The 13,451-nt window shown below is 39.2% G+C and overlaps 1 protein-coding gene across 4 annotated transcripts in view; it reads right to left on the minus strand.

Moving 5' to 3' along the window:
- Nucleotides 1-2,520: 2,520 nt before the first annotated feature.
- Nucleotides 2,521-13,451, minus strand: part of WTAP (WT1 associated protein) — a 252,683-nt gene continuing 241,752 nt past the window's right edge. For all 4 annotated transcript variants that reach the window (XM_033939910.1, XM_033939912.1, XM_033939908.1 and 1 more), the window contains one exon: nt 2,521-3,736. In XM_033939910.1, the coding sequence (XP_033795801.1) occupies nt 3,153-3,736 (584 nt within the window). In that variant the 3' untranslated portion in view covers nt 2,521-3,152. The remainder of the gene's footprint in view (nt 3,737-13,451) is intronic.

Here is a 13,451-nt window from a genome sequence, read left to right on the forward strand (position 1 = left end):
TTCAAAGACGACTAACAGGCTGGCTTTTGTACTTTTCAACTTGGACTACTGTTTTTACACTTCTCTTATGTATTCCCAGCCAATCAACTCTTTCTGCAGGTACTCTCCTATGTTACTGAAGTCCACACGTTTGAAATCTAGGATTTTGAGTTGTGTGTGGCCATCTTCCTCTTTGGCTGTTATATCGAACCAAACTGTATGATGATCACTACTTCCCAGGTGGGATAATAGAGACACTTTCACCATTTGTGAGCACCAGATCTAGTATCGTTTTTTCCCTTGGGGTTCCATTACCATTTGCCTAAGCAGAGCCCCTTGAAAGGCATCCACGCTGTCTACTTCTTTCCGATTCCACAGACAGAACTTTGCAGTCTGCATCCGGCAGGTTGAAATCACCTAGCAACAGCACGTTTCCTTTCCCAACTTTTGTATATCCGTAATCAGATCTTTGTCAATTTGCTGCAATTGAGTCGGAGGTCTGTAGACAACACCCAAGTGGATAGAAGTTCCGTCCTCTCTTTTCAAAACAATCCATATTGCTTCTTTCTTTCCCCAGGCACCCTGCATTTCAGTCGCTTGGATATCTGTCTTTACATAGAGAGCTACTCCTTCACCTTTTTGACCTGTCCTTCCTAAAAAGATTATAGCCTGGTATGTTGGCGTCCCATCCATGGAAATCAGTGAACCATGTCTCTGTGATAGCAACAATATCCAAGTCTGCCTATAACATCAGGGCTTGCCAATCCTGATTTTTGTTTCTTAGACTATGAACATTTGTGGTTACACTTCCCCCTCCGTATTCATGGGGGTTAGGGGCAGAGCCAGCCCGCGAATATTTAAAAAAAATGCGAATAATATTTGGGCCAGTTCTACCCCTAACCCCTGCTTCCCCCAGCTATTTTAAGCCCTGAAAGCCCCCCCCCCCTTTAAGCCTTACCTGGTGATCTAATGGGTTTTGAGGCAGGAGCGATCTTCCCACGTTCCTGCCCTGTGCAGATCACTCACAGGAAATGGCTGCCTTGAGCTCCCGTTGTCTCTCAAGCCATTTCCTGTGAGCGATCTGCATGGGGCAGGAGCGTAGGAAGATCGCTCCTGCCCCAAAAACCCGCTAGACCACCAGGTAAGGCTTAAGGGGGGGCTTACAGGGCTTAAAATAGCCTGAAAAATAAAAACGCTTTTTTTGATTTAAAATCGCGAATAAGTGAATCCGTAGATATGGAATTCGCGAATATGGAGGAGGAAGTGTATTGCTTTCCAGCTACTATTCCAAGGCAATCTCATATTTTGTATAGCTTTTAATTTCAGCTCATTTCCTGTTGCATTTCTATGAAGTGAATTGCTAATGTTGTTTTCATTGCTATCTTTATCATCAAATCTTGTTTATTGCTGGGGGTGGCCACCAGAAGTAATCTCCATACATATACCAACCCCATCTTCTAGGTATTATGTATGCAAATAAGTAGGATTTAGTATGACCATAATACACAATGCTAGTATTATATGTGTATATACATAGGTTGATTGTTTTCAATAGACATTTATACCATAATCAATCTCAGAAAACACTAACTCTGTATTATAACTTTTACAGAAGCTCTGAATTGACTCCCCAGTCATTAGTAGTGGTACAGAAGCTTTCAATAAACAAATATGCTTTTCCACATGATGTATTTATGCTTTGTTGCTTCTCCCTCCAGGTGAGGATTTGTAGACATTTTGTTATAACTTCTGTAGATTTTATTTTGCCTTCATTCTTTTCCTTGGGGAGACTTATTGTTATAACATTTTCATTCACTGTATTATTGCTAACAAAAAAAAGAACACTAACCCGAAGACTAATCATCATCTTAAGTACCAATTGTACTTATTCTATGTTTTCTTGAACCGATAAACAAAATTCTTTCCCCCCACACACACACTTTTACTAAGTTGAAGTAGAGGTTTCTACCGCTGTTTGGAGCACTAATTCCTATGAGCATTGGAGCATTTAGCGCTCCAGCCCGTGGCAGAAATCTCCACCGTGTCTTAATAAAAGGGGGGATTTATTAAGAATGTTCTGTGTATTTATCATTGTGTTTTGCCACAAAGTCTGTATTTCTTAGATTTTAAACTTCCAGAGCATATAAAGATGAAGAAATATTTTTAAAACAAAAGGAAATATCCATGTTGACTATTATGCCCTGAAAGGTAATTATCTGCATGCAATCAGCTATTAAGGAACTTCTGTTTAGTGGACATTTGACTACTGCAAAACTGAAATTTTTGATATTCAGATTTAAGGGATTAAAGAGAATAATGTTCTGTTAGGTTGGTTTCAAAAAATTATCTTGGATTGTAGAAAATGCTAAATGGCAGATGTAGTATCTCTTGTCTTCCTCTTTTTAACTTGTCATGAGCAAGTCCACTAAACACATTCACTGACACAGCATGCTGCAAGCAATGCTTCACCAAAACACAATAACCGTATTGTCAAGTAAAGCATAAAAGCATGTGATCCACAAATAAAGAAAAATTACAGTATATTATTAAAAATCTTTTATTTAGGTTTGGTCAGTACAGGTAAGCTAATATCAGAGTCACAGGTCAATATGCATAAACAGGATACAACAGTTCTTAAAACTGAATAACTATGCACACAATTCTTAAATGCTTAGTCACCTAGAGAAAAAATGCACAGATGTAAGGTGAAAACTATAATTAACACAAACTATTGCAGGACTCCTTCAGAAAGTTTAATTCTTTGTAATCTACTGTAAGACAGCAAACTTGGCAGTCAAACCCACAGCATGACAAGTGTTTGAATAGGTCCAAGTACAGTGAGAATAAGAATGCCCTTACACAGCACAAGTTCTAGATACACAGATTTGTACAGACATCATTAATGTTCAATTCTGGAAGTAGGTTCCATTTTCAACTTCACATTAACTCATATAAAAATAACTTGACCCTACACAAATGTCTTTTTAGCAACTTCAACGTAATTAACTGTTAAAATTTCCAATTTGGCAGAGGTATTACATAAAGCAAAAAAAATAAAAATAAAAAAATCACACAAAAGCAGAATTGTGACAAATTAAGCACTATTTAAACTTTCTGGACAGTATCCTCTCCAAAATTAAATGACACTGTATAAAACGTTTGCAGAAAAAATGTTACAAAACTGAACCATGTACATTTACATTTGAGTCCAAACCATTCTGGACATGGCGGGAACTCAGAGTTCTGTTACCTTTCCCACTTAATGGCTTATCCTCTTGGGGATCATGATTGGAGTCTGTGTCATTTGAATGGTGAGTGACAGAGTTTTCACTGCCTGTGGGAGAGTCTACACTCTCATACCCAATACTGAGCTGATTTATATAACTACTACTGCCTCTGCCAGTTCTCTCTTCAGAGTGGTTAGAGAGTTTGACACCACTTCCTGGGGATGTGGTAAAATCTTCTTCTGTGCTGCCACCTTCCCTATAAAACCCAGGTCCAGATGTCCTCTGATGGGAAGAGTTTCCATTGCTAGGTCCATTAGCCAGACGGCTGCAGTCTTTATCCAAGGCCTCTCCCTGGTCTGTGGGCTCAGAAACTGGAGTCCTGTTGGTACCTGAGGCTGAGGCCTGGGACTGCTGCTGCTGGGATAAAGACAACTGTTGGCGAGACTCCTTCAGCTGCTGTTGGAGTACTAGGATGGTACTCTGCATACCCTCAACCTCCTCATCAAGTTGGATAATAAAATCATTTAATTCTGTGCAAAAAAAACAACAAAAAAAACACGCAAATTTAAACATTCATAAGATGCTGTATTCCTGAATACATTAAACCAGCTGAAAATTCTTTTAGATTACCAATTAGTATCAAGTTCATCAAAATGTGCAAATCTTTTCTTGACTTAACTTCCCAAGGATTTCTTGGGAAGTTAAGTCAAGAAAAAATTTGCACATTTTGATGAACTCCGTATTCCTGATTACAGCACTGTGGATATTTATAAATTAAAGCAGCATGCATGATGAACAAAGAAAATAAAAGCTCTTATGACCCAACAAGCTCAAGTCTGTAAGATCTTGAAAACTCTTGTAATACAGTATCTTCTACGAGGACCAAAGATATCAGTCTAAAAAAAACTTCAGTTTTTCTCTAGGACCCAATATGATTGACAAATGACTGTGTACCTGAATGTAAACCATTTCGACAATTAATAGGTGGTATATATATACCTAAAGCTCACTTGGGAAAGCTACCTTGGGATTTCTGGTAATTTATGTATTCTATCTACTAAAACCCTAAGCGTGCATGCGCACTTCAAACTTCGTGATCCCTGCATCCATGATCCGTAGCTCCTTACCAGTAGAACCTACTGCGTATGCGGAGTTTGAAATGGTAACCACGGACGCAAGGAGGTGGAGAACACACCGGTGACTCCTCCTTCCCGCCCTCACTCACTCTAAGTCTTGCACAAACTGCTGCCGCTGCTGCTGCTCTTCATTCGTGTCTGCCCTCCTCTTCAAACCAGCCTGCTGAGGATCGCCGGCCAGCTGTACTGAACCTTACAGGCTACTCCACTTCGGTAGCAAATTCCCTCTGACGCGATCGCATCAAAGGGAACGTGCTAACGAGGTGGAGAGCGGCCTGCGAGGTTCGCTACAACTGGCCAGCAATCCTCAGCAGGCTGCTTTGAAGAGGAGGGCAGATTGCATCAGAGGGAACGTGCTATCGAGGTGGAGAGCGGCCTGCGAGGTTCGCTACAGCTGGCCGGCGATCCTCAGCAGGCTGCTTTGAAAAGGAGGGCAGACTCGAATGAAGAGCAGCAGCGGTTCATACCGGTGGGCCAGAAGAGACCAGGAAGCCGGGATGGAGGGAGGGTAAGAACGGTGGTTTGGGAGCAGGTATTAGGGAGCAGGGAAGAGGTGCGTTGGACAGGGGGGAGATAAAACCAAGGGAGAAGGGCTGCTGCTGGACAGGGGGAGCAGGGAAGGAGTGCTGCTGGACAGTGGGGAGGTAAAAGGGAGAAGGGCTGCTACTGGACAGGGGGAGCTGGGAAGAGGTGCTGCTGGACACGGGGGAGGTAAAAGGAAGGGAGAAGGGTTGCTGCTGGACAGGGGGAGCAGGGAAAGGGTGTTGCTTGACAGTGGGGAGGTAAAATGAAGGGCTGCAGCTGGACAGGGGGAGCAGGGAAGAGGTGCTGCTTAACAGGGGGGGGGTAAAAGGAAGGGAGAAGGGCTGCTGCTGGACAGCGGGAGCAGACAAGGGGTGCTGCTGGACAGGAGGAAGGTAAAAGGAAGAGAGAAGGGCTACTGCTGGACAGGGGGAGCAGGAAAGGGGTGGTAGTGGACAGCCGAGGAAAGAAAGACAGACAGACAGAAAGCGGCCAAGGAGAGAGAGAGAGAAAGAAAGAAAGGCAGACAGAAAGCGGCCAAGGAGAGAGAGAGAAAGAAAGACAGACACACACATCTATTCTAGCACCCATTAATGTAACGGGCTTAAAGACTAGTTATGAAATATAGTAAATAAACTAATTATAACATTAATGTGTGTCTTACATTTTAATTATGACAAATCATATTGTTCTTGAAATTGTGAATCCCAAACAAATAAATGATGTACCAAAACAGGAGTGCACTATAAGAACAGTTTTTCTATTACTTTCAATGTCGGTATATGCAGGCCCTAATGAAAATGTGGGATGAACTTCAAATAGTTGTAAATAAGGAACAAAATGAAAATCTTTTTTTCTTTATAAATTTATATCAAATACAATCAAGCAGTACCAACTTGAAACAGAAAATATAAATATAAACCATCTTTCATAAGGAAAATTAACACCTAAGGGCCGCCGTGGGAGCGGACTGCTGGGCATGATGGACCACTGATCTGACCCAGCAGCGGCAATTCTTATGTTCTTAGTCCACAATAATGAGAGCCAAGAATATAAATTCAATAAGGGAACAGAAAAGGCAACTAAGACTCTACAGCCTGTACGTGCACATTGTGAGAATTATCACCACCCCTTCCAACTCTCTTACACACAAAAAATCCTGCAAATGTTTTGGATTTTAAAAATACATAAAATTTTACCACCATAAGACAAACATGGTAAGAGTGGATAGTGTAGCTGGTTTTAAGACAGGTTTGGACAAGTTCCTGGAGGAAAAGTCCATAGTCTGTTACTGAGAAAGACATGGGGAAGCCACTGCTTGCTCTGTATTGGTAGCATGAAATATTGCTATACCTTGGGTTTTGGCCAGGTACTAGTGACCTGGATTAGCCACCGTGCAATTATTTAGATAAATTTGAAATTTTACACAATTTTCAATCTGGCTTCCATACAGGATATAGCACTGAAACAGTTATAGCTTCAATAGTAGATCATATCCATAGTCTATTTAAATCAGGTTCAAGCGCAATTATTCTACAACTGGATTTGAGTAGTGCTTTCGACTTAGTAGACCATGATATACTACAAGCATGTTTGGATTTCTTCGGAATTTCAGGTAGGGTGTGGAATTGGTTTCAAGTGTTCTTGAAAAATAGGTCTTACCAGGTAGTCAGTGCTGAACAATACTCTACCAGATGGGTAAATGAAAGTGGAGTCCCTAAGGGATCATCGCTTTCTCCAACTTTTTTTAATGTTTACCTAGTACCTTCATGTTATTTATTACATAGTTTACAAGTAAAATTTTATGTTTACGCAGATGACATTTCAATACTTATTCCTTTAACCAAATTCACTTCAAAAGTGTTAAATTACATAGCTTTTATTCATACACAAGTGGAAACTTGGACATCTACATTTAGATTGAAATTAAATCCGGGTAAATCAAAGTTCTTTCTAGCTAGTCCTAATGAAAAAATTACTGAAACAACTCTATTTTTAAATGGTCAATCTTATTCAATATCCCCTAAGCTGAAAATTTTAGGGGTTATTTTAGATCGGTCTATCTTTTAAGGCCCATACAGATTCACTGGTTAAGAGATGTTTTATTGTCCTCTGGAAGCTATGTATTATTAGGAAATATTTTTGATTTTATATCATTTAAAATCCTGGTCCAATCTTTAATCCTTTCAATACTGGATTATTGTAATGTTATTTATCTGGGATTGTATAAAATAACCACTAGCCGACTAAAAATTATACAAAATACAGCTATTCGTTTGATTTTTAATTTGAAAAAACCCCGATCATATCAGTGTATATTATCAAAAGCTTCACTGGCTACAGTTTGAGGCTATTTAAATTTGGATGCATTTGTTTTAAAGTTTTATTTGGTTTAGCATCGGCTTACCTCGTTTCTCATTTTAATTTTTTTATTTTTAAGAAAAATATCTGTAGATCTGGTTGGTTTTATTTTCCTTCAGCAAATTCATGTCGTTACAAAAAATTTTTGGCTAGGATCTTAGCATTCCAAGCAGGATTAATGAATTCATATTTGAATCTTCTTATTTCTCAATTTCAAAAAAATCTTAAAACCCACTTATTTAAACAATATAATATACATTATTGACTTTTTATATTATCATGTTGTAATAATGTACTTTTTTAAAAAATTAGTGCTTATTTTAGTCTATACTGTGTTATCATTATTCATCAGTTTTAATGCTTGTATTAGTTACTTAGAATTTTATTATGTATGATGTTAGTTTTTATTATACTGTATGCTGAGTACCTAATTGTGTAAACTGCTATGAACTGCTGGTTAGGCGGTATATAAAAATAAATTATTATTATGTGTCCATTCTCAATGCCATCTTGGTCAAATCATGTTTTTATAATTTTGATTACCAACTGTAATCTATTCTCAGCTCATTGGGGAGAACAGGATAGAAAACAAATTAAATAAATAAATACCGGTAGTATATTATTACTTCTTTGCTATTTTGTCTGTCTTGTTTACTTAGCTGCAATTATTTGAAGTGCATTCCACAATTCAGTTAAGGGATCCTATATAATGAATGGGATTTCCCCCTCCCCAATTTTAAAGCTCTTTATACAGTATTTACATTTTTCAGTACTGCTAGTGTTATCAAAGTGTCAGCAAGTCTACATTCCTATGCAATGCTTCTATTATTCTTTTAGAATTACATCCTAGATCAAGATTTCTGTGACTACACTCATACAATAACTGATACACAGCAACAGCAAGAGATATTTTTATTCTTTTTACCCATCAGTCTTCATCCTGCTCTTTTGAGATTCCAGCTCAACTGGCATACCTTTGTGATCAGCTGAAGCATCAGGTGCTTTCATTTGCAACTATGTTGGGTCCTCCCCTCCCTCCCAATTTCATATGCCCTTTCCTACTTCTGTAGCATCCCCAGACTAGGAAGCAGATTTTCTATATGGAAGAGTTCAATGTTGCCTCTGAGGCCCTGGGCTGGCTAAAACATCTTAAAACATATAGAACAACTGTTTCTCCTCAAATGGCAAGCATCTTATTTATGGTTTGTCCAAAGCAGCAGCACAGAAAATACAAGCCAGTTTAAACTTTTGTGTAGCTGCATTCCAACCCAGTGTAAAGAAGTGGGAAAAGCTGAAAGTTAGGCTAATCAGTGGTTCATTTGGCTTTTTTTTAGGTGAATGTGAACACTTGATAAGCAGTCAAAGAAAAGACTAGCTTTTATATAAAGGGCCGGCCCTGCCATGTAGCACAAGGCCTTGTTTTCAGCCCCTACTGAACTAATCTAGGGTCCAATTATTCAAAAGTTACATGCTCTCAAAGAAACTACAAATGACATACAAAAGATTTTCATCAAACCAAGGGTTAAAAGTAGCCCCGAGAAAATAAGTAAATTGAAAGAAATCCAATAGGTATTTCCCATCCATCTACAATTCTTCAGTTTTAATACAATTGTGCCAATTTACTAAGAGCAAAATATTTTTAAATAAATATGGTGTGAAATACAGACTCACAAAGACAAATGTTTTCATACACATGGTAAGGTGGGGGAAATACAATGATTGATAGGACAGAGGAACAGAAAGGGTAAACACAACGGGGGGGGGGCAGGGGAACAAATCCTTTAGATGTAATAAATGTGTCAAGAGGTAGAAGGAATTAATGAATGTTTATAAATCAAATGCATCTTTAAATAAAGTACAGTTACTTATCATAACAGATGTTATCCGGGGACAGCAGGCAGATATTCTCAAATATGGGTGACGTCATCCACAGAGCCTGGTACGGACAGTCTGAAAAATGAACTGTCACTTTAAAATTTAAAAGCTTCGTGACTACCTGCACTGCGCATGCGTGACTGCCTTCCAGCCCGAAGAGGCTCAGGGTACCTCAGTTCCATAAGCAAGCTAAGAAGCCAACCAGGGGAGGTGGGTAGGATGTGAGAATATCTGCCTGCTGTACCTGGATAACACCTGTGATCAGCGTTTTGGGCATGAGTGGAATCTGTCCACCCCGTTCAGAAAAAAAGCATCTGCCTCCAGACGATGATAGAACAGAATTGAGGAAGTTTGTGATTGCTGAGGGACATAAATAGGTCTATCCAAGGAGTCCTCTCTGAGAAAATAATTTGAAGACAGACACTGGAGTGGAGTGTCCACTCGTGGAGCTGAAGATATCTGCTGGTCTTATTGGCAAGTGTATTTTGTACTTCTTGCACATAAACAGTTTTGAGGATAACTTTTCGGGCAATTGCCCAATTCCAAATTTCTTCAGCTTTTTGACAGAGTCAGAGGGCCCGTCCCTCCTTGTTTATGCAACACAGTACGACTTGATTATCGGTGCGAACAAGGGGGACAGGATTGGATGTACTGTTGAAAAGTCTTTAGAGCATTCTGAATCGCTCTGAATTCTAAGTGGGTTTTGTGTAACTTCTGTTCTTAAGCAGACCAGAGACCCTGTGTTCTGAGACCGTTCAGGAGAGCTCTCCAAGAACATATGGATGAGTCTGTGTTCAAAACTTCCTGATATGGAGGCATTTGAAAGAGCAGCCTTTTGGAAAGATTCGACAAATTTATGCATCACTGAATAGATTGAGAACACAATGATGTGACTGCAATCTTCTGAGAGAATGGATTGAGAGCTGGAGACCATTGAGACGCCAGGGACCACTGAGCTGTACTGAGATGAACACGAAGAGGGTAACGTGCACTGTAGACACCATGTGACCTAATAGGATTATCACTGGACTGAATGAGATGGATTGCAGATGATAGACTTGATTGCAAAGGGGAACTTTGCTGAGTAGTGTTTGAGAGGGATTTCGAATGACTTCAAACCGTAACTGTTGACTGTAGAGCTGTGAGCTATTAAAGCTGCTGCCACTACTACTCAGCAATTAATAAATTATCTTGGGAAAGAGGCCAGGCTGAAAGGCAAAACTCTGCATTGAAAATGTTGAAGTGTGTCTGCAACTGCAGATGAAAGTCTCAGAGGTCAGGTGGACATAGATCATTTGTCTAGAATCCCTGATGATTCTGAGAAAGGGAAGCTATGGCATTTCAAAGAAAATCCATGCATAGCTTTTACCAGGGGTAAAAATCTTTCTGAACATTTAGTATCCTCTGTTTTTCCGCCCAGATCTCGGGCCTCACAGGGTACGGGTCAGCATGCTCCCTGTGGTAAATGTTCTGTTTGTGATACGTCCATTTCTGGGAGTCAGTGGGTTCATCCTACCACCAACAAAGTGTATTATTTGAAATCCAGTACTACTTGCGAGTCTAGGTTTGTGGTTTATGTTATTTCTTGCCCATGTGGTCTTATCTATGTGGGTTGCACTTCTCGGAGTATAAGGACCAGGCTCATTGAACACCGGAGCTGCCTAAAAACCGGAAAAAATTCAGCTCCTATGGTGTCCCACAACATTTCCCATCAACACTGTTTTTCTCAATTACGTTGGTGTATTCTGGAACAGATTCCTACTAACTTTCAGGGGGATAGATACACTTATCTATTGAATCGTGAAAACTTCTGAATATTTCACCTTCGTTCATATTCCCCCATAGGTCTGAACGAAAATGTGGACAAATGTTTCACTAATTAATTAAATTTTAATTTTCAGTTCTGGTAGTCAGTGTTTTACCTGTGTCTAATATTACATTTTATTATTTTTTCATTCATTATATTTTTTCTTATTTTTTGTTACATATTCCTTCCCGTTTTTTCTTTGATATTATTTTTCTTAGTAGCGTGCTTTCGTTGACCTACGTCATCACGCTCCACAGGGGCGTTGTCACGGCTGGATTCTCAAGGCGTTCTTAAATCCCGCAGACACCATGTTGCTCTCTTTAGTTCCAGCGTCTTTGATTTTTGTACGCTGTGCATTCTTGATTTCTTATTTTTGACCGACAAGTTTAGAAATTACTGTCTGTTTCTCCACTTTTTTCATTGTTTCATTTGTATCCCGCTCCTGATGAAGACGCGAAATGGAGCTCAGTCGAGTGGTGATATTCTTATGTTTGATTGAGTGGTGAAGTGTGTGTGTGTGTTTGGGGTTTTAACATTTTGGGACCCTGGATGTATGTTGTAGTGCTTGTGCTTTTTTAGTAGTTGATTATTAAGTTTTGGCATTTGCACTTTAGCATTTGCACCTTATATTTATTCTCACTATTGAATTCTTGGATTGGCATTTCATATATATGTATACACTTTTATAGTTTGATTATTTAGTGTTTAGTTTGGTTGCTGTATATCTGCTCAGGCAACGTTTCTTACTTTACAATGATAAGAATTTTTGCACTTGCACTTTATATTAGTATGTTAATAATTCTCTCAGGGCTTTTTTAAGGTTGTTTATATATATGTGATTTATTCCATAAAACCTATGCACTAATTTATAAATGTTCATGTAAGGTTGTTTATATATATGTTATTTATTCTACTAAACCTATGCACTAATTTATAAAATGTTCATGTATTTATTCACTAAAAAAAATCTAAATCATGTGTGATTAATTTATTAATTCATCAGTTCATTAATTTTCTTTTTCATTTCCACCCCACACACTTTACCTTATTTATTTTTATACTGGTTTAGTCTTTAGGGAATGTATGTTGTTTATATGCCTTCATTTCCCTTCTTCCTGAGTGCTAAGTCTGACATTTTCCTTTTGGTGTTATTATTTTCACAGGTGGTGAATTTTGTTTTGGACTATATGATGTACGAGGCAACTCTCATTTAGAATGATGTCTGGTGCTGGTCACCTTTGAGATTCTGCCTGAGCCAGAGATTTACGTGATCTGTGATGGGCTCATACTGATGTCCATTACTCTAAACCCTGTTTCTTCCCATTGAGTAATTGTTTTGCTTTAGGTTTAAGGTGTTTTAGCCAATCTTTCAGTAGCATCTTTTCTAAGTGAGTTATCAACCAGACAACCAGAGCCTGGGACCAAAATGATTTGAATAATGAACAGACAAACAAAAGGTAGAAAAAATAATTTTATTTTCTATTTTATATAATAACTTTATTTATTTTTTTTTTTTTTGTATTTTGTGATTACAATATGTCAGATTTGAAATGTGCATCCTGCCAGAGGTGGTGTTAGACTGAAAAACGTGAGCTAGCTTTTAACAGAGAGAGGAAAAGTCTTTTTTGTTTACACCACAGCACCAGTGTGGGTAGGAGAGGGCAAAGGGGGTGAATAGGCAATAAAATAAACCCACCAGGATGTTTGAAAAAAAACAACAACATCCAATTGGGCAGGAAAATCGAATTGCATCGAAAAATCGATTTAGTCTGAATCAAAAAATTTTTTCCTGAATTGGGCAGCACTAGTGCACAGCATGAAGGAGAAATAACCTGCAAATGAAGAATGATGACATCACTGTTCGGTCTGCATCAAGAGACGATGCCATTTAGACCTGCGAAGCCTTAAAAAAAAAAATACACTGGTACTTATGGCTCAACAGCTGGTACCATCGGGCAGCAGGTTGTCTCAAAGTAGATGACCTTGATGAGGTTGCATACCATGAGGGAGAGAGAAACTGTTATGCTGTGGAGTGTTTGCGTCAATGCTCAGTCTGCATCAAGAGGCTCAATGCCATTGAGACCTGCAACGCTAGGAAGTATGCACTGGTACTGATGGCTCAATAGCCGGTATCATCGGTGCAGCAGGTTATCTCAAAATGGATGACCTTGATGAGGATGCACACTATGAGGGAGAGACAACCTGCGAAGCTGGGGAGCATTGGCATCGCCAATTGGTCTGCATCAAGAGACTCTATGCTGTAGAGACCTATGATGCTTGTTGGGGAGTAGACCTTCTGAGCTGGCTTCCCCGATGCTGGAAGTTCAAAGTCGATGCCAATGCAGAAGCTGTCAATATTGACAGCTAAGAAGATCTGACGATGTCCATGGTCGTGCTGAAGAACTGCTTCTGCTAAGCTCAATGAGCCTTAAGAGAGTACGATTTTAAAGAGGAACACCAAGTATGTGCATATATGGCGAAGCAGAAAAATCAGTTTTCATAACCATCTGCTACTTCAGTGACAGCATAATTGCAACATGGGAA

This window comes from Geotrypetes seraphini, chromosome 3 (genome assembly GCF_902459505.1).
Source record: "Geotrypetes seraphini chromosome 3, aGeoSer1.1, whole genome shotgun sequence".
Classification (NCBI taxonomy): Eukaryota; Metazoa; Chordata; class Amphibia; order Gymnophiona; family Dermophiidae; genus Geotrypetes; species Geotrypetes seraphini.